The sequence below is a fragment of the Notolepis coatsorum genome (genome assembly GCF_963971535.1).
Source record: "Notolepis coatsorum genome assembly, chromosome: 7".
NCBI classification, from domain to species: Eukaryota; Metazoa; Chordata; class Actinopteri; order Aulopiformes; family Paralepididae; genus Notolepis; species Notolepis coatsorum.
In genome coordinates this window covers 113,741,218-113,762,362 of record NC_140171.1, presented here as the reverse complement: position 1 = coordinate 113,762,362, position 21,145 = coordinate 113,741,218, and the positions used below count along the sequence as shown (strand labels likewise).

At 44.7% G+C, this 21,145-nt stretch overlaps 1 protein-coding gene across 1 annotated transcript in view; it reads left to right on the top strand.

Annotated features, from left to right (window-relative positions):
- LOC311231722 (regulating synaptic membrane exocytosis protein 1-like) overlaps window positions 1–19,621 on the top strand; it is a gene marked incomplete at both ends in the record, with an annotated part of 86,077 nt that extends 66,456 nt beyond the window's left edge. The window contains 5 exon segments of the mRNA XM_084318347.1: window positions 1,702–2,630; window positions 17,858–17,898; window positions 18,812–18,922; window positions 19,488–19,509; window positions 19,512–19,621. Coding sequence (XP_084174473.1) covers window positions 1,702–2,630; window positions 17,858–17,898; window positions 18,812–18,922; window positions 19,488–19,509; window positions 19,512–19,621 — 1,213 coding nt within the window.
- Window positions 19,622–21,145: the final 1,524 nt, after the last annotated feature.

Below are 21,145 nucleotides of genomic sequence, written 5' to 3'. Positions count from 1 at the left end.
AAGGTTGGCCTTTAACATCTCCAGAGTCAGACAAGAAGATAGATACTGTACCAATGTCCTCTCTGTGCATTCAGTATGCCATTCATTTATGCTAATCTGGGCTATCTTGCAGCCAGATAGCTTTATACTGAATGCACAGAGAGGAAATTGGTATATATCTTCTTGTCTGACTCTGGAGAAGACAGTGAGCCCATGAGACATCTCTCTGGCGGTTGATCTCATACGTAACTCATACGTTTGCATGTTCTCCCCGTGCTCGCAAGGGTTTCCCCCCCGATAAGATAAACCCAATGGAAAAACATGCACAACAACAAGATCGCTAACGCTGTGGCGTCCTTGACGAAGACGGACAGGAGCACTTGGATTGGTCCCCTGGCGCGGCTCACGTTGACGCCTGTCTGCTCCCGGCTGCCCTTAGTTGGGGGGGAAGGACGACGGGATGGGTTAATCGCAGATACGAATTGCATGCATGCATCGCATGTGTGCCAATTGATGACCTCGGAGCAGGTCCTAAATTATTATTATTATTATTATTATAACTTTGACTTGGATTGTTGTTACATTCTGTCGTATTCCTGCTTTTGACAGGGAGAAGAATGCTTTGTGGTAGAAAACACGGAATCTTTATGTAGCTCTCTTTCTTCCAGCATGGCTGCCTGTAACACAGCAACCATTATTTTGTATAATGGCAATGGAAGAGAAAACGGTTGCTATGTGCAAAACAATGGTTGCTATGTGTTGATATACTGTATCAGAAATACAACATAATCATTTGGCATCTTATTACTGGATCTTGTACACAAGTCACAGTAGAATAGTAATAGTGCTTTTCCAGTGTTTTACCTATATTACCAGAAATGGAGACAATTTGTTTCTTTTGAAAGTGGTTACCAATGGTTACCATGCAGCCATGCTGGAAGAAAGAGAATTACACAGACATTCTGTGCAAGCCCTCTATTGGCTGCAGTGTCTGTTTTTTAATCCCCAGGGGTAAAAAAAGAAAAAGAAAAAAGAAAAACAGACTGGTGCTAGCTTAGCTAATGTCAGAGCAGGAGCTGGATCATAGGTTTGAGTCTGGAGAGGTCTTTAATTCAAACCTTTTGTTTGGTCCAAAGGGTGAGTTAGATCACTCATTTTATCATGGTCTTGGTAATTTTTTTTTTTTTTTATGTCTTGTATACACTTTATTGTTAAGTGTTCATTGATTTGGCCTACGCTGTATGATATTGTACTGTATGTAACCAGTGGTGTTGCGTGGGTAAAATTACTGAGGATGTCCAGTCAGAATGTTTCTTTTTTTACAACCTATGTTTTGATAATGCATTATTTATTATTAGATCTACAACTCGTTGCAATATGGGACCGTTATGCTATAAGGCTCTAACAGAGCTGAAAGAAAGTGTTACCAAAGAAAGTGTTACAAAGTGGCGGAATAAATTCAACCACATCGTCTATGTTTGGATTCATTAAACTAGAGTCCACATATCATATTGCATGTAACAACAAATGTTACATGACAGTCACAGTGTAACCCCTCTCGGTTCGGCAAATAATGCAGAGCTCAAGTGCATTTACTGGGCAACAACTTCTTCAAATCACAGAACCGGTACACATCAAGTACTGTACGTGTGTTGTGTTATTCTTGTAGCTATTCTTCACTATTGTAGCTTTTATGGTGATTCCTCTTCACTCTTCTTCTAGGAAACGGCCCGTGTCTCTTATTGAGCAGAATGGAAAGGCAGGCGTGGGGCGTGGTGGAGGCCGGAGGCCCGGGGGGAGGCTGCCGTCTCAATCATCCTCCCTGGACGAGCGGCCAGGCCCTGGGGAGAGAGGAGGAGGAGAGAGACGGGGCGGAGACGGACACAGGCTGGAAAAACTCCACTCTCAGGACTACCAAGACGGGGAGGAGGAGGAACCGGTCCGCACGGAACCGCACAGGAGACGGACGGAGGACGACGAGCGGGACCGGGAACTGAGGGAGCGCCAGAGGCGCGAGGAGGAGTTCCAGAACCGGTACCGCAGTGACCCCAACCTGGCGCGGTACCCCGTGAAGCCGCAGAAAGAGGAGCAGGAGATGCGCATGCACGCCAAGGTGTCCAAGGTCCGCCACGAGCTGCGCCACAGTGACCTGGCCATCAATGAGGTCGGGCTGGGGCCCGGTGACGGAGGAGGAGGGGGAGGGAAAACAGGGGAGGTGCCCGACAACCGTCTGGGCCGGAGGGGTGGAGGTGGGGAGGCGGACCATATAGCCCTTGTGGAGAATCACCGGGCCTACTCCATGGATAGGACCGTGGGGGGCGGAGGGGGGCCTCCGTCCATTGGAGGTGGTCTGAGATCGGGCCCCCACACTGGGGGACCAGTACCTCCGGATTGGTGCTCAAACAAGGGCCGCCTGGAGCCCAGTACGACTCGGACACCAAGGGACAAGGGCGGGGACAGCCTTCTTAGGAAGGACTCGCAGAGCTCGGACCAGTCGGAGTCTTTGCGGCCACACCCTCCGCGACCCTACAAGAACAAGCGTGGCATCAACAAGAGGCAGATGTCCATCAGCAGCTCAGAGGAGGAGTGCGGCTCCACGCCAGAGTACACCAGTTGTGAGGACGTGGACATGGAGAGTGTCAGCGAGAAAGGTCAGTCAGACAGCTGGGCTCACTACACTATAGCTTACTAAACTAAATATAACAGCTGGGCTCACTACACTATATAGCTTACTAAACTAATTATAACAGCTGGGCTCACTACACTATATAGCTTACTAAACTAATTATAACAGCTGGGCTCACTACACTATATAGCTTACTAAACTAATTATAACAGCTGGGCTCACTACACTATATAGCTTACTAAACTAATTATAACAGCTGGGCTCACTACACTATATAGCTTACTAAACTAATTATAACAGCTGGGCTCACTACACTATATAGCTTACTAAACTAATTATAACAGCTGGGCTCACTACACTATATAGCTTACTAAACTAAATATAACAGCTGGGCTCACTACACTAGCTTACTAAACTAATATAACAGCTGGGCTCACTACACTAGCTTACTAAACTAATTAGACAGCTTGTCTCACTACACTAGCTCACTAAACTAAATACACTAGTTTACTAAACTAAACTAAACTACACCACCTACAGTACAGTATAGAAAGGCCAGTCAGACTGCTGGGCTCACTACACTAAACTAAATATCTGCTATCTTGCATAGGTCAAGGTCAGTGTATATAGCACATTTAAAACAACCAAGGTTGACTAGTGCTGCACAATAAAAAGTACACAAGTACTGTAAATACACAAGGTGCACAGTTTACACAAACATAAATAGTACTGTAAACAGTACTACACGTATACATAGTAATACAGTAAAAATACAATATAAAATGCACAGTCAAATAGAAACACGGATGTACGGCTCAACCTGAATGAAACGCCAGTGAGAAGAGGTGAGTCTTTAACAAAGTAAAACAAAACAAAAATGTCTAGGTTTTAGGCAGATCTACTATGTAAAGGTCAACTGTTCCACAGTTTGTGGCCACACCAAAGGCTCAGCCACCTTTATATTTGAGCACCTTTAGATTCTAACATCTAGAAGCAACTGATTTGATGACTCAGTGATGTAGCTGGCATACCTCCTTCACTGTCATCTACTCCTCTGCACGAGATGCAACTCCCCCTCATAATTCACCTTTGTTTGCTAGAGCTATGTTTCCTTTCTTAGCTCTCACCCAGCCCACACACTGGTCCTTAACACATCCACCGCCATAAACGGCTTACGACGGGTTTGCTGGTCATGCGAATTCCGCCAATCCACGGCGTACGACGTTATTGAGATCATATTTAATTTGTTCGCCATGGTATTCATAATTCCGCCACCCAGCCTCGGCTGAGACAGTGGGACTCGGCACAACCGTGCAACGCTTCAATACCGCCGCCTGGTGGATGATCGGGCGAGTTACAACCGTAAATGGATCTCTGGTGATCTCGGTGCATCTGGGAAATCCGTCCGGCAGTCACATATTGTTGCAGGACTCTAGACACACATCCGTGTATATGGATCGCTGCCATAACTCAATAATCAATATGATTTGGGCGTTTATTGCGCCATACAAACCGGAAATGGATCTAGTCGATCGACATCAAATAAGTGGGATCTTTTTCCATCACGGAATTATAAACTACCCCCCCCCCCCTTTCATCCGCGCATGATGAGTCATAACGTTTAGGATAGTATTCAGTTGAATTTTTTTATATAGCGTGTATCGCGAATAAACTGCAATCGATAATCTATATTATGCGTTTAGGCCTATAACTAGCGTTCTAGGAATTACTGCAGAAAACGATAAAAACATACTTATATTCTAGACGGTATTTTCGTATGAATATATGAATGAAAAAGTATAACGTTCCTACATCCTGAACGATAGATAATCGATATTGAATGGGCCATAGTAATGTCAATTTAGCAATACAATTTAAAAAGTTATAGCCCTGCAAAGAAGGTGAACATCTCCATAGGCTTAGACTGGTGGCAGTGATCATACATTGATGGATAGAAGCGTGGCAGTTAATGTGTTAATGCCCACGTCCTTCCATGTCAGCGGATCAGTCTCAGCCACTACAACAGATAATACTGATTTGAATATGTACTGTATCAACTATGGGAAACTAAGACCCTAACTATGATGTGTGTATTCATCAGCATGTTATCATTCAGTGAAAGACCACATTTCTTAGGAACTATAGCTTGGCCAGCTGCTTTCAAACACACTTGCTACGTGAAAAGAAAACATGCAGCATTATGCTCCACAGTAGAGATCAGTGTCACATACAATGATAAAACATTTATTTTTTATATAATAATAATATAAAATAATAATAATAATAAACATTGTCCAAATCAAGGACAGGTACAGTAAAGCTGTAACCCATAGTCCACATGGAAACATCCTAATCTTCATGACCAGCTATGTCCATTGCCTCCAAGTCCCACCATTTTAATATCTCCTGGTGGCAGCAGACGAAACAAAGTGTGGAGAGATGTAAGATTAATATGCATGTACAATTATTATAATATAAGCTATAGGATCAGCGATCAGATGTAGCACCGGGCACGCAGTGCATTAGTATCTGTGTGTGTCATCTACACCTCTGGACTGTGGCTAAAGCCTGTTGCTCTCAGGACAGCTCTCGTTTATTTGGAAAGTCGATTTAGGCCAGCAGATTTGTGGAATTAGGTCAGCGACTCGCTTACTACATAACGCTTGTCAAAACAGTGGGCTACACCGGGCAGCCGCGGACAACTGGTTGAGGGTGCTCGGCGCATGTTTGTTTTTGGCTTGCTTTCTTCTCTCGCACTTGCTTACTAATTGACGCCTGGCTTGTGGCTCTGTAAACCACCCTTGGCTGTGTTAGCTTAGCTAAACTACTGTATAATGCTTGGCTAAACTTGGCTACCCCCGGTTTGAGTTTAGGAGGAGGCAATAATGTAGGTAGAGTTAGCTATGTTCTATCAGCTTATCTCTCTCACCGGTCACAGAAGGGGTGTGTTCCAGATGTTTTAATCCAGATTACTGTAACTCGGGGACTGGTAATTTGGGTAGATTATTATTAGCTGTTTTCAACACTCTTTAGCTAGCTGGGCCATGAACAAGCACGAAAACCGCGCAGACCCATGGCGCTACATGCGCCCAACAACACGTCCCCGCCAGATCATCCGTGACTGAGTGAGTGAGTATAAATTACAGCTCAATGAATTGATATGGTAGCAGTCCCTATACAACAAGGTGTTGCTATTTTTTCATATACATCATTTCATGGTGCTGTAATTAACAGTTTTTGGAAGTGTGAGATTATGTGCAAAATAAATCAGCATTGTTTTTTGGTGAAGTGCCTCTTTCAAGTACTGCTCCGTAATTTACAATATTGTGTGTTATGGAGGGTTTACATGCTACTTAGTGGACGAGCAAAGACAGCTTTACAGATGCAATCAGGTTACTGATGAGACAGTGAAACCTTTACGCCATACTTTATAATAACTAAAGCATCTAATAAAGGCCCAGTGTAGGGCTAGGAAATATGGCCAGAAATCTTGTCATCATAGTTTTACACGAGGCGATAACAATAATTGCCCATATCAAATACTGCATTAACACTTCCTGCGCCAAAAACGTTGTACAACGTGTTTCAAGTTCATGCTAATTCTGCCATTCCACGGCGTACGACGTTAGTGAGATCATATTTCATTTTTTCGCCATGTTATTCATATTTCCCTCACGGAGCCTGGTCTGATGCAGTGTGAGCCGGCACAACTCTGCAACGCTTCAATACTGCCCCCTGGTGGATGATCGGCGAGTTGCCAAACGGAAATGGCCGGTTGGATCTCGGTGTATCTCCGAAATGCGTCCGGCCACTCGCTTATTGTTGCGGGACTGTATACACACGTCCCTGTGTAGCGATCGCTGCCATAACGCAATAATCGATACGATTTGGCCGTGTATTATGATTATACAAACCGGAAATGGATTTAGGCGATCGCCGTCAAATAAGTGGGATGTTTTTGCTCCAGTCTCATCGCCCAACGGTAAGAGGACGCTGATGTTACTTTCAGCCTGTTTGTTTATTATTATCCATGCAAACTGCTCTGAGCAATATATCACCCATACTACATAAAGCATTTAACGACGATCACGGAATTATAAACAACCCCCCCCCCCCTCCGTTCATCCGCGCATGATCAGTCATAACGTTTAGGATCATGTACAGTTGAAATTTTTTATATAGCGTGGATCGGCAACAAACGCCATTTGATAATCTATATAGTGCGTTTATGCCTATATCTCACGTTCTTGGAATTACTGCAGAAAACGATAAAAACATATTTATATTAGACGGTATTTTTGTATGAATGTATGAATGAAAAAGTAAAACGTTCCTACATCCTGAACGATAGATAATCGATGTTGAATGGGCCATAGTAATGTCAATTTAGCAATACAATTTAAAAAGTTATAGCCCTGCAAAGAAGGTGAACATCTCCATAGACTTACAGTACTGGCAGAGAATGGTATAAGATGCCCAAAGTGCATGGCAGGGAATGTGTTAAAGGGGGGATGAATCGTTGAACAATATGAGTAGTTTGTTTGTTGTGTACCTTGGGTAAGACAGGGTTCTATAATCAAATGTGAAATCCTGCTTATTTGTCTGAAAACTAAAATGTAATTTCCCTGTTTTCGCCATGGGCGGCGCCATTTTAGAGTTATCTAGATGGTGATGTCACTGTAATGGTTTGGGCTGGCTCCCGGTTTACACTGCTGGTTAGATAGCTACGTAAATATGGAGTGTCGTGAAAGTCAGTCAGTAAATTGTCAACCAAATGTAACGTTACCTACCGAAGAACGGAACCGCGGTGGTTCTTTTTGCATTGCTCCCGGCTGTTCGAAAAAAATGTACAGCGTGAAAGAGAGGAAAGTTAGTTCAAGAGACAGAGCTCCTGTTTATAATAGTCTGGTTTTAGCATTATTGTCTTGTGCATGTAACAGTCTGTTACTAACAGAAGTGCAAAAGAAGTATTATTAGCAGTGAAGTGCAGTAGGCCATGTTTTTGGCTATATTTATATGTAATCATTTTTAATAGACCGGTCTATCTCTCTCTCTTGATAGACCGGTCTATCCTACATTACGAGCAACCAGTCCTGCAGGTCCCAGGACAGAGCTGCTGATCCCAGGACAGAGCTGCAGGTCCCAGGACAGAGCTACAGGTCCCAGGACAGAGCAGAGTCTATCTGACGGCCACGGATAATAAACTATAGATTTATATGGAATTCGTTAAATGGATCCATTGTCTTACTTATTATTAAACATATTATTTATTTTTCCCAAATGAAGAAAGTCTGTCTCCGTCACAAGCGTAATGTAGGATAGACTGGTCTATCCTATACGTGCAACCAATGAGTCTATCGAGAGAGAGAGAGATAGACAGGTCTATAGAGAGAGAGAGCACAACTCATTGACTGCCCTAAATTAGCACACACAAATCATCTCCAACTAACGTTATTTATTTAAATTGTTCCTGTTAATTAATAATTAACATAAGTTCATGTGTTCATGTAGGAAGTCACTTTAAGAGCTTTTAATTCATTCCCCTTTAGAGGGTTTTCTTTTCCCCCAGAAGAGAGAAAGAACCTGGAATGAAAATATCAAAAGCTGTCGGATGAGATATTATTATTATATTAGGGATGTCAAAATAATGCGTTCCATTTAATTAATTATAGAAATGAATTAATTCATTAATCCGTGTCTCTTGTGGCGCCGTGTTGACATTAAAGTACAGGAAAAGGTGCAACTTGTGTGTTGTTTATTTGTATAAGAGATATATCTTTACACTGTTTATTTACTTGATAGTATTTTTATTATATGTCCCTTTATCGCACTGTAGACAGCGCGATATGCCTAATTGCCAATATGCACCTGCGTATTGTATACGTAAATGCCAGTGTTGGAGAAAAAAGGCTACAGTCCAGTGTGTAATTTACGAGAGAGCAGGTTTTGCTTGTGAGCTGTGATTGGAAACGGTAATATAAGTTTAAGGAGAAGTGGAGTAACGTACTCGGACATAGATCTGCCGACGTGCAGAAAATAACGGACGGCGAAGAGACGTTAGGCTGAGTTCGGTTGCGTCTGAATGATGCCATATGTTTTTTTTGCACACCACGTCTCACTGCTGTCATTCTAATCGGCTCAAAGGCATAGGCCACTGGGTTTCGGATACTCTCTGTGGGTCTGTCCACCTCGTCAAACATGTCCAGATCTATTCTAGCTACAATAGCTACAGCGTGCAATTCTCTGAGGTGGGAGGCTCCGGGTGCACCATCTCCGTGACGTCAGCATTTAACGTGAACAAACATGGCGGCGCACTGGTTGATAAATTCTACACAAACGGACATAACAAATAGTTTTTTCTTAGAAACGGCTTATTTTTATAACATGATTTTTTCTGTCGTTTATCTAAATACTAATTTGATGCTATGACTATGTTTATATCGCTATTCAACATCTCCCCTTTAAAGGTTATTTCTGCTTAGTGATGCCTGCAGAAACCAGGGGGTTAAAAAATTGTTATTTTTACAATATCACAAACACGAGGAGAAAAACATGACTAAGCTTCTTCTGGTTTTAGGAGATAAATTTAGAGTAAAGTAGGACAGAATGTAATTACATTCACAGAAAGGTAGAGAAACTAACTGCATTCTGTTTTATGGCAATAACGTTCAGGTTTGTGGGAGATAATCCCAAAAAATAAGAGAAATAAAAAAGTAAATCCAGAAGTCAGATGATTGACGGGCTGGCGTGAGCTGGGTAGGGTGGTTTTTCTAAATTCGAAAGCCCTGAGTCTCTTCCTTCAAAAGACTACACTCACTTTTGGCTGCTCCACTTCCTCCTGTCAATATGCGCCGGTTTCCGACTCAATGCCCTGAGATTTCTATAATCTTATATTTCACTCACTAATAACAGTTAAAATCATTGGTAAACAAACGTAATGCTGAAAATATACACTTTTACTGTATATCTCGGGCTTAAGAGGTTAACCCTGTGAGGCCCAAATTAAAAAGACATTAGCAACTTCAGAGGCCAGAGGCTGGGACATATAAACATATTTACTATCAAATAGCATTGTGAGGCTGAACAACAGGACCAATTGATATACATGAGCTTAACATTTTTTAAATACACATTTACAGACTTTATTTTTAAATGGCTAAAAGTGATTTTGTAATTTTGCAACCGTGGGTCTCACAGGGTACTTTTAACCCTGTGAGGCCCAAATAAAAAAGACATTAGCAACTTCAGAGGCCAGAGGGTGAGACCTACAGTATAAACACATGAAGGGTGCCGTGACTGAAAAAAAAGGTTGAGAAACGCTGGTATATGGTGTGGCTCTTTGTGGTACCACAGTAATTTTTGTGGCTCTTAGTCTCTAACTGGTTGGCCACCCCTGGACTAGGGGGACTGAATGACATCAAAACGTATTTAATACCATTGTCCAATGTTTCTGTTTGTATGCCTCTGCCTCTGTCCACATTCTGTGTAGTAGCCCTACATGTAGATCAGCAGGCTGTTCAAGTATGACTTTCCAAATTATTTACTAGGCTATACTTTTGGTTCATCATTAGAATTGACAGTGCCATGATGCTATAGGCCTACTGCCTTTTCTGGTTTGATTGAGTAGATATAATAAAATATAAGACATAAGTGATTGTGAAATTACACAGTTGTGGAAAACAACCATAACTAGAAAGGTGCACTCAGTAGAGCACAAATCTCCACCAGGCAGCAGAACACATTTATTTTTTAGTTGCCTACAAGTTAGCTTACGCGTAGGGGGAGGGGCAATGAAAAGCTGATTCCTATTACACTTTTACACTAGCACACTATTGCACTATTGCACACTATTACACTAGCATACTAGTACACTATTACACACTATTGCATGCTATTACACACTAGTACACTAGCATACTAGTACACTATTACACAATTACACACTATTACACGATTACACACTACATTTACATTTAGTAATTTAGCTGATGCTTTTATCCACGTTCTGTACAACAACTCAGCAGGATGGATACAAATCTGGTAGTTACGGGTAACTCTGGTAGCTAAGGGTAACTCTGGTAGCTAAGGGTAACTCTGGCAGCTAAGGGTAACTCTGGTAGCTAAGGGTAACTCTGGTAGCTAAGGGTAACACTGTGACACAGAAAGACAGAAAGACAGACTCACACACAGGTACAGAGGAAACCGATTACATGATTTCCCCCCAGGCTAGAGAGTTCAGCTCTCCGTCAGTTTCACTGTTCCTTAGAATAGATGATGTCTAATTTTGTAGTCCAACCTTACTCTTGACATAATGTCTATTGATGTTTATTATTGCTCACTCTTGTAATAAGAAAATCAATATGCTCTGGTTGGACTGCTGACTTGCGTATCTCTGTTTGTAAAATAAAAAAATTATAATAATAATAATATATATTTATAATAAACTCATAACATTTATCTTTTTCCACCTTTCAACAGTTTACTAAAACATTTCTTGAGGCAGGAAATAAGATACAATTGCTGGATCTGATCTGCAATACAAATAAATTGTAAATTGACCACAGAAATTTCAATATTAAATGGGGAAATGGCCATAATATGTGGTCTTTAACACTTTGACTGCCACTCACGGCTAATCTCGGGTTTACGATAGTTACGTTGAAAGCCACTCACGAGATTTCTCTGAATTTTTTATTTTATTTTGTTTATCGATCTGAAATCATATTACATCACGCGAGCCTACCCTAGCCTACCCAAGGGCCGCCGGCGATCAGATGTGAAAAAAGCGCCCCCTATCGTCTCCCAGATGGTAAATGGTAAATGGTAAATGGAATGGACTCAATGAAAATGGATGGGGGAAAAAAAACATTCCAGTCCACATTTTCCAGTCCACTGATGCAGCCGGGGTTACCAGAGTTCATTCTGGATCCTCTGAGCCCCGCTGATCATGAGTTCTACTGTATACACGTTAGATCTATACACTTATCGATTTTTTCGAATGGTGATCAGGAATTGGAATATACCATTTGGATACCATCTGATGTCAGGTAAGGAATCTATGTTATCAGTGTTAGGATAATCAGACTAGTTTTCGAGGAGATATAAGCTTTTTTCTGATATGTGCTCTATCGGTTTCACTGTAAAGTCCATGAGGAAATAAAAACGGCTATTATCAGCGCGCGCCTCGAACGTGCGTGCGGGCACGTATACTATTGATCATCTAGTGTTTATTTGAAAACGATTCATAAATAGGCAGACAAATATCAACGTTCTGGAATATTCCAGTAAAAGGCGATTATCACAGAATGGGCTGTTTTTCACCTGAAAACGGGCGCTTTTCAAAATGCTCTCAAGCGGAAATGAAGCGATAAAAAAAGAATCTGCCTTGACAACACTGACTGAAAAATGATTCTTTGATAAGCGATGGGCAGATTAGACACATAGCCATAATTTAAAACATAGATTAGGCGATATTAACGTTAACATTGGCGCCGATGGTGGCATTCAAGCACTAAGTCGTGCGCCCCCTGGTGGCACTGAAAGTGTTAATAATAAAAAGTAAAAAAAAACTGACCAAATGGCTTTCCAAATGAGTTGGAACGAAAATATGGTAATAACTTTGAATAGCATGCAAAAACAGTATCACAACTAACCAAATATTAAGCTTGTCTGAATATCCTTTAAAATTTATTGGCTATTGCCAATACCTCCAAAACACCAGCAGCTCTTTCCTGGGACCTGCAGCTCTGTCCTGGGATCAGCAGCTCTGTCCTGGGATCAGCAGCTCTGTCCTGGGACCTGCAGCTCTGTCCTGCAGCTCTGTCCTGGGACCTGCAGCTCTGTCCTGGGATCAGCAGCTCTGTCCTGGGACCTGTAGCTCTGTCCTGGGATCAGCAGCTCTGTCCTGGGACCTGTAGCTCTGTCCTGGGATCAGCAGCTCTGTCCTGGGACCTGCAGCTCTGTCCTGCAGCTCTGTCCTGGGACCAGAGGCTCTGTCCTGCAGCTCTGTCCTGGGACCAGAGGCTCTGTCCTGCAGCTCTGTCCTGGGACCTTCAGCTCTGTCCTGGAAACAGTATCACAACTAACCAGATATGTAGCTTGTCTGAATATCCTTTAAAATTAATTGACTATTGCCTATACCTCCAAATTCACAGTGTTCTTTCTCCATCCTGAATGACCGTTGCTCCTTATTCTTCACATGGTGGATTTCAACATACATGGGGTTGAAATTGTTATCACGTTTGCGTTTTATATCTTAAACCGACATATTGTTCATTAAAAACAGTATTTTGATATACCCTGGGTGTAACTGAGGGGTACAATTCCCTGACTGTATTACTAGATATGATACTTACTACCACTACCTTTGTACTTAATATTCGGCCACCCAGTACTCGGCATAAATATATTATGATGAACACTGTCACGTAGATGAAACGGATCCAACACAAATGTACGAATTAGAAATAGGTCTTTATTTCTACACAGCGATGGTGTGTAGAGCAAGCACTTAATCAAATCAATCACATTTATGAATGGGAATTAGTATGCACTTTTATGGCAAGAGTATTCGTCGGTATATCAATAGAGAATGTCCAATCTCTGAAGGCGCAGGTGGTACATATACGACCTGGAATAGTTTAAGGAATAACAGCAATGATACTTTAATGATTATATACTGGATACACTAAGGGGGGGGATAATCCGGTCGCTTGTAAGCCGACAGGAGTAGGAAGGGGGGGGGGGGGGTAGAATCCGGCTGCCTCATCCGGCCAAGGGTATCCCAGGTGAACCCACTGTAGTGCCGTTCAATGCGCCGGCGATCCTTGGACCACAGATGAAAGCAGGTGGACTCTTTGTGGGCCGGCGTCCTCCGGTCCACGGAGGAGAGACGTGAAGCAACCTCGTCTTGCAGAGCGTCTCCTCACCTTGCGTCCTCTCCAGGGGGGGGGGGTTCCAACACACGGCAGTGTCGGGGGTCTTTATCCATGGAATAATCAACGTATACAAAGCATAATCCGTGCCTGGGAAGGCGGGCTGTCGTCGGTAGAATAATCCGGTATACAGGTCCACTCGCTCGTCGGCTCTGGGGCTCCTCGGGTGCAGCTTCACGTGGGGTCAACCACCCTGGATAAGCAGCCAGTTCTCTGCCCGAAACGATGGGGTACTGACTACGGTAGTATTCTCACCGCACGAAGCACTATATATTAACAGACTATTATTAGCTTAATAGACTACGTCCAACTCGACGATATAGTGCCAAATATGACTATTCAAATATTAATATACACGATGTCTCAATACCGATGGTAAGCCGAACTTGGCCTTACTCCCACACGTGGCGTCGCGGGGAGGCTTTACGTCTGTGACTCTATTGGAGGGTAAGAAACTGGACTGAAAAGGAAGTCCTACTTTAGTAGCGCAGTATATATACGCACTATGAACAAATAGTCCCATTAGTGGTGCGGTATCCAGATTCCTACGCGGAACTAGGACTTGTTCGTACATGTTGAGCGGTACGTTTGAACTGGGTCTGAGGGGTATGGCAGCCTGGCACCAAGGTCTCGACCAATAGTAGAATGGAGACTATTATGGGATGTTCAGTAGGCTAGAATGGATATTCAATGCATATTGTACAAGGAATATACAAGGGATATCAGGGAATATTAGAGAATATACAAATACAATTAAATATATATATATAAATAAATATATATATTCGGTTTAATCTGGCCCTTCACAACACTGGGTGTTACCTACAGTCATCTTGTTGCGTTTGATGAAGCATCAGTAGGAGCAACAACCCGTATTTTGTCATCTACTCAGTGTGTTCATCTGCTAAAACTGAACGGGCCCACTCAGCAGTTTGAACTGCGGAGTCAGCACTCCCTCTCTCTCCTGGCCTCCTCAAAGCACCCTGAGATTTCAGATTACCAGCCAAACAGTCACATCCACTCAAACTCTTGTTCTCACTTTCATCGTCTGCATTGTCCACCGTCTCCCTATAGCTATTGTTGGCTATAGCCTCACAGATCAGTCATATCCCATATGGTCCGTAGTCCTGCTGCTACAGTATGTATGTAATGCTAAGTAAATATGTTTGCATCAAGTTCAACGTTATTTTGGCAAGTGTATGAAAATGCAGAAATGCTTCCCCACAAGCTCCTGTCCATGGACATAATTTTACATTAGATTTGAGATTTCATTCTTAAAACAAGTTAAGGGTAAACAGCCCACCACACACATCTTCACATCTCCCCCTTCCCCCCTTGCACGTTCTCCAGTTTATACTTCCAAAACGTATGTGTGAGCATGTGCCTGCAGCTCTGTCCTGGGACCTGCAGCTCTGTCCTGGGACCTGCAACTCTGTCCTGGGACCTGCAACTCTGTCCTGGGATCAGTGGCTCTGTCCTGGGACCTGCAACTCTGTCATGGGACCTGCAACTCTGTCCTGGGACCTGCAACTCTGTCCTGGGACCAGTGGCTCTGTCCTGGGACCAGTGGCTCTGTCCTGGGACCAGTGGCTCTGTCCTGGGACCTGCAGCTCTGTCCTGGGACCAGTGGCTCTGTCCTGGGACCTGCAGCTCTGTCCTGGGACCTGCAGCTCTGTCCTGGGACCTGCAGCTCTGTCCAGCAGCTCTGTCCTGGGACCAGTGGCTCTGTCCTGGGACCTGCAGCTCTGTCCTGGGACCAGTGGCTCTGTCCTGGGACCTGCAGCTCTGTCCAGCAGCTCTGTCCTGGGACCAGTGGCTCTGTCCTGGGACCTGCAGCTATGTCCTGGGACCATTTACATTTACATTTACATTTAGTCATTTAGCTGACGCTTTGATCCAAAGCGACTTACAAGTTCTGTACAACAAGTCATCAGGAAGGGCACAACTCTATCAGCTGAGTAACAATGTTCATCAAAATGTTGAGTGCTACAGTGTAGGTTCGTTTATTAGGACAAGTGCATGACAGTACGGTTAGTTAGGGTTAGATTTTTTAAATAAAAAAAGAATTATTAAATCTTTTTATTATTATTATAATTTTTTTTAAATTTATTTCAGATAATGGTTGAAGAAGTGCGTCTTTAGTCGACGGTGAAAGATTGGACGGGTTTCGACTGTCCTAACTGGGGTGGGTAGTTCATTCCACCATTGTGGGGCAAGGACTGAGAAAAGGCAGGTTCTCCTTGATGACCCTCCTGGAGCTCGAATAGGAGTGGGTCTGAGACGGCCAGAAGATGCAGAGCGTAGGGGTCTTGAGGGTGTGTAGACCATTGACCGGAGGTAGGTGGGAGCAATTCCCTTTGCCGCACGGTATGCCAGGTCGAGGGCCTTGAAGCGGATTCGTGCAGCAATGGGGAGCCAGTGCAGGTCCCTAAGAAGTGGGGTGACATGGGCCGACTTCGGTAGGTTTGAGATCAGGCGGGCCGCTGCGTTCTGAATGAGTTGAAGAGGCTTGGTGGCAGTGGCCGGGAGGCCAGCAAGCAGTGTGTTGCAATAGTCGAGGCGGGAGATGACTGTTGATTGGACGAGGAGTTGGGTGGCTTCTTTTGTCAGGAAGGGGCGGATCCTTCTGACGTTGCTCAGGAGGAATCTGCAGGTTCTGGTTGTCGCTGCGATGTGAGCAGAGAAGTTCAACTGGTCGTCGAGGACAACACCAAGGTTCTTGGCGGTCGGGGACGCGGTCACAGCTGCATTCTCGACTGTGATGGAAAGGTCGGTCAGGGGGGAGGATTTGGCCGGCAGGTGGAGCAATTCTGTTTTGCTTAGGTTCAGTTTGAGGTGGTTGGTCGTTATCCAGGCGGAGATGTCGGACAGACAGGCCGAGATCCGCTCAGAGACGTAAATATCTGAGGGAGGGAAGGAGAGGAAGAGTTGAGTATCATCTGCATAACAATAATACGAGAAGGCATGAGACGTGATAATGTTACCCAGTGATTTAGTGTAGAGGGAGAAGAGAAGGGGTCCTAGGACAGAGCCCTGGGGGACACCCATCCGCAGGGGGCGGGTGGCAGACAGGGTCCCTCTCCATGACACTTGGTAGGAGCGGTCATTGAGGTATGATGTCAGCCATGTCAGCGCAGAGCCAGCCACTCCCATTCCTGCGAGGGCCGCGAGGAGGATCTGATGGTTGACTGTGTCGAAGGCTGCAGATAGATCTAGGAGAATCAGGACAGAGGAGAGGCCTTTCGCTTTTGCTAAGTGAAGTGCCTCTGTGACCGCAATGAGGGCCGTTTCTGTGGAGTGGCCATTCTGGAAGCCTGACTGATTAGGGTCTAGGAGGTCATTCCGTAAGAGATAAGCAGTAAGTTGGTTGGATACAGCACGTTCAAGTGTTTTAGAAAGGAAGGAGAGAAGAGAGACAGGGCGATAGTTGCCTATGACGGTGGGGTTCAGGGTTGGTTTTTTCATGAGCGGTGTGACTCTAGCTTGTTTTAGGGAGGTGGGGACCACCCCCTAGTTGAGGGAGGAGTTGATGGTTGCCGTTAGGAATGGGAGGATGTCCGGTGCTATGGTCTGGAGGAGTGGGGAGGGTAGCTGATCCAGCTGGCATGTAGTCGGACGGTTCGACGTTACCAGTGTCAGGGTCTCGGCTTCTGTAATGGGAGAGAAAGATGACAGAGTGAAGGATGAGGTTCTCAATTCAGTATTTGGAATGGGTGGGGGTTGGGAGAAGGTGCTGCGGATGTTCTCCACTTTTTCCTCAAAGAAGATCGCAAAGTCTTCGGCAGAGAAAGATGAGAGAGGAGGGGGTGGGGGGGGAGTGAGGAGGGAGGACATGGTATCATGCAGTTTGCGAAGGTTCCTATGGTGAAAGAAAGAAGCTTTGGCATTAGTAATGGTTTTGGAGAATGTTAACAAGAGGTTGTGATATGTGATGACTTCAGCAGTGAGGCGTGACTTTCTATACTTCCTCTCAGCCGCTCTCAGGATCAGTGGCTCTGATTTTTTTTATTTTTACATTTATAATTTTTTATTTAAATCGATATACTGTACCATCTGTTGTTAATGAGAGCTGGGACACACTGACAGGCATTGGCATCTCTTCTCATGAGTGTTGGACGCTTGGAGCGCTGCACTGACTTGATTTGATTATGAATGAAGTCCTTCTACCCCCCCCCCCTCTTTCTCTCTATCTCTCTCTCCCTCTCTCTCTCTCTCTCTCTCTCTCTCTCTCTCTCTCTCTCTCTCTCTCTCTCTCTCTCTCTCTCTCTCTCCCTCTCTCTCTCTCTCCCTCCCTCCCTCCCTCCCTATCTGTCTGCAGGTGACTGGGACTGCTATCCTCTAGACCCCACTGTGTGGCATGTAAGTTTCAGGAGGAAGTGACAGATTCAGGTCCTGAATATGCTGCCTCTGCACTGCCCATCTCTGACTCTCTCTCTCTCTCTCTCTCTCTCTCTCTCTCTCTCCTCTCTCTCTCTCTCTCTCTCTCTCTCTCTCTCTCTCTCTCTCTCTCAATACACAGACACACATAGCAAAGAGCTCTATTATATATCGACACATACACACACATGCATACATGCCTCTGCCACACTCACATGTGCATATAGTATACATGAACGTGTGCACATACATACATTATGTACATGCATGTGCATACCAGATTACATGTCTGATGCTATGTTGTTATTATGTCTGTGTCAGATTATTAATGCCCAGTCTAATCTGACTATTGTTTCATCAGAAGGTATACAGTACAGCGTGTACTAGCAATCTGCACACCTGTTGTTCTTTTAATTGCTCTCACTCGCTAACGCCTGTCTTTCCCTCCCCCCTTGCTGGCCCCTCCCTTCTCTCTCAATTCACACACACACACACACACACACACACACCACACACACACACACACACACACACACACACACACACACACACACACACACACACACACACACTTGATCCACCCTTTCTCTCACTCTCTCTCTCTCTTTCTCTCTCTCTCTGTCTGATGGGATTAAATCACCGGCCCTCTCTCTCTCCCCCCTCTCTCTCTCTCTCTTTATCTCTCTCTCTCCCCTCCCTCCCCTCTCCTTCTCTCTCTCCCTCCTTCCCCCTCCTCCCCCTCTCCTCTCTCTCTCTCTCCCCTCCCTCCCCTCTCCTCTCTCCCCCTCCCTCCCCCTCCCCTCTCTCTCTCCCCCTCCCTCCCCCTCTCCTCTCTCTCCCTCCCTCTCTCTCTCTCCCTCCCCCCCTCGCCCCCTCTCTCCTCCTCTCTGTGCAGCATCCCGTTACGTGGCAGCCGTCCAAAGAGGGTGATCATCTAATCGGACGCATCACTCTGAGCAAGAGGTCGGCGCTGCCCCGCGAGGCCGGCTCCCTGCTGGGGCTAAAGGTGGGTGGGAGAGACACGCTGCCCCGCGAGGCCAGCTCCCTGCTGGGGCTAAAGGTGGGTGGGAGAGACACCCTGCCCCGCGAGGCCGGCTCCCTGCTCGGGCTAAAGGTGGGTGGGAGAGACACTCTGCCCCGCGAGGCCGGCTCCCTGCTGGGGCTAAAGGTGGGTGGGAGAGACACCCTGCCCCGCGAGGCCGGCTCCCTGCTCGGGCTAAAGGTGGGTGGGAGAGACACTCTGCCCGCGAGGCCGGCTCCCTGCTGGGGCTAAAGGTGGGTGGGAGAGACACCCTGCCCGCGAGGCCGGCTCCCTGCTGGGGCTAAAGGTGGGTGGGGTGGGGTGGGGTCGGGTTTTGGTCTACAGTCGATAATTCTGGACAACCCGTGATAAACGTTGTTAAAGGTTTCCGTGATGTAGCGGAGCAGCAGAGCACCTGCACTACACAGCGTTGTCTTGTCTTTAATGACGGCACTGCTGTAGAGTCAAGTGGGAGAACACTTTCATTGATTAGACAACCTTTTTTTGTGTTCCACGTTCGTTCTCCCGCCCTGCCTGTGTCTGTGTGTAGGTGGTGGGAGGGAAGATGACGGAGACGGGAGACTAGGGGCCTTCATCACCAAAGTCAAGAAAGGGAGCCTGGCAGATGTCGTGGGACATTTACGCGCAGGTAAGCTGCATGGGAAGGAATCATCGGAGTTATGAGGAGGATTCATGAATCAATCATTCTACAGTTTTGGCAAATAATAATAAAAGGAGTTAATAAAAAAAATTGTTAAACTAAGTACATTATATTTGTTTAATTATAAGTCTGACAATAAAGAGAGCAGGTAGTTATGAATTAGTAAAGTATCATTTGAGTAAAAAGGGGTGGGATTAAATAAGTGTACTACTTCTTCCCACTCCTTTTCAATATTATGTAATGACAAAGACATTTTGTTTGACTTTTGAAATGTATTTTCTTACACATTTATTATTTGAATGGCTTAAGGCTATATCTGTACTTGTTGTTTGTTTGTTTGTTGTTTGAAATAAACTTCAATCAATCAATTCAATCAATCAATCTGTCAATTAATACATTTTGTACAGTATGGATGGCCTTGGTAAAATGTATTTGATGAACAGGAAGCTACAGTAGACTACTAGCATCTACAGTAGGCTAATAGCATCTACAGTAGGCTAATAGCATCTACAGTAGGCTAATAGCATCTACAGTAGGCTAATAACATCTACAGTAGACTACTAGCATCTACAGTAGGCTACTAGTATCTACAGTAGGCTACTAGTATCTACAGTAGGCTACTAGCATCTACAGTAGGCTACTAGCATCTACAGTAGGCTACTAGCATCTACAGTAGGCTACTAGCATCTACAGTAGGCTAATAACATCTACAGCAGGCTACTAGCATCTACAGTAGGGTAATAGCATCTACAGTAGGCTACTACTGTACGCTCTGCATCTTCTGGCCGCCTCAGACCTACTCCTATCCAAGCTCCGGAGGGTCATCAAAGAGAAGCCGCCTATTCTCAGTCCTTGCCCCACAATGGTGGAATGAACTACCCATCCCAGTTAGGACAGCCGAATCCCGTCCAATCTTTCGCCGTCGACTAAAGACTCACTTCTTCAACCATTATCTGAAATGATTAAAAAAAAAAAAAAATCTAACCCTGACTAACCTTACTGTCATGCACTTGTCCTAATAAACTAACCTACACTGTAACACGCAAAACATTTAGATAAACATTGTTACTCAGCTGATAGAGTTGTACCCTTCTTGCTGTCTTGTCGTACAGAACTTGTAAGTCGCTTTGGATAAAAGCGTCAGCTAAATGACTAAATGTAAATGTAAATGTAGCATCTACAGTAGGCTACTAGCATCTACAGTAGGCTACTAGCATCTACAGTAGGCTACTAGCATCTACAGTAGGCTAATAACATCTACAGCAGGCTACTAGCATCTACAGTAGGGTAATAGCATCTACAGTAGGCTACTAGCATCTACAGTAGGCTAATTACATCTATAGTAGGCTACTAGCATACAGTAGGCTACTAGCTACTAGCATCTACAGTAGGCTACTAGCTACTAGCATCTACAGTAGGCTACTAGCATCTACAGTAGGCTACTAGCATCTACAGTAGGCTAATTACATCTATAGTAGGCTACTAGCATACAGTAGGCTACTAGCATCTACAGTAAGCTACTAGTATCTACAGTAGGGTACTAGCAT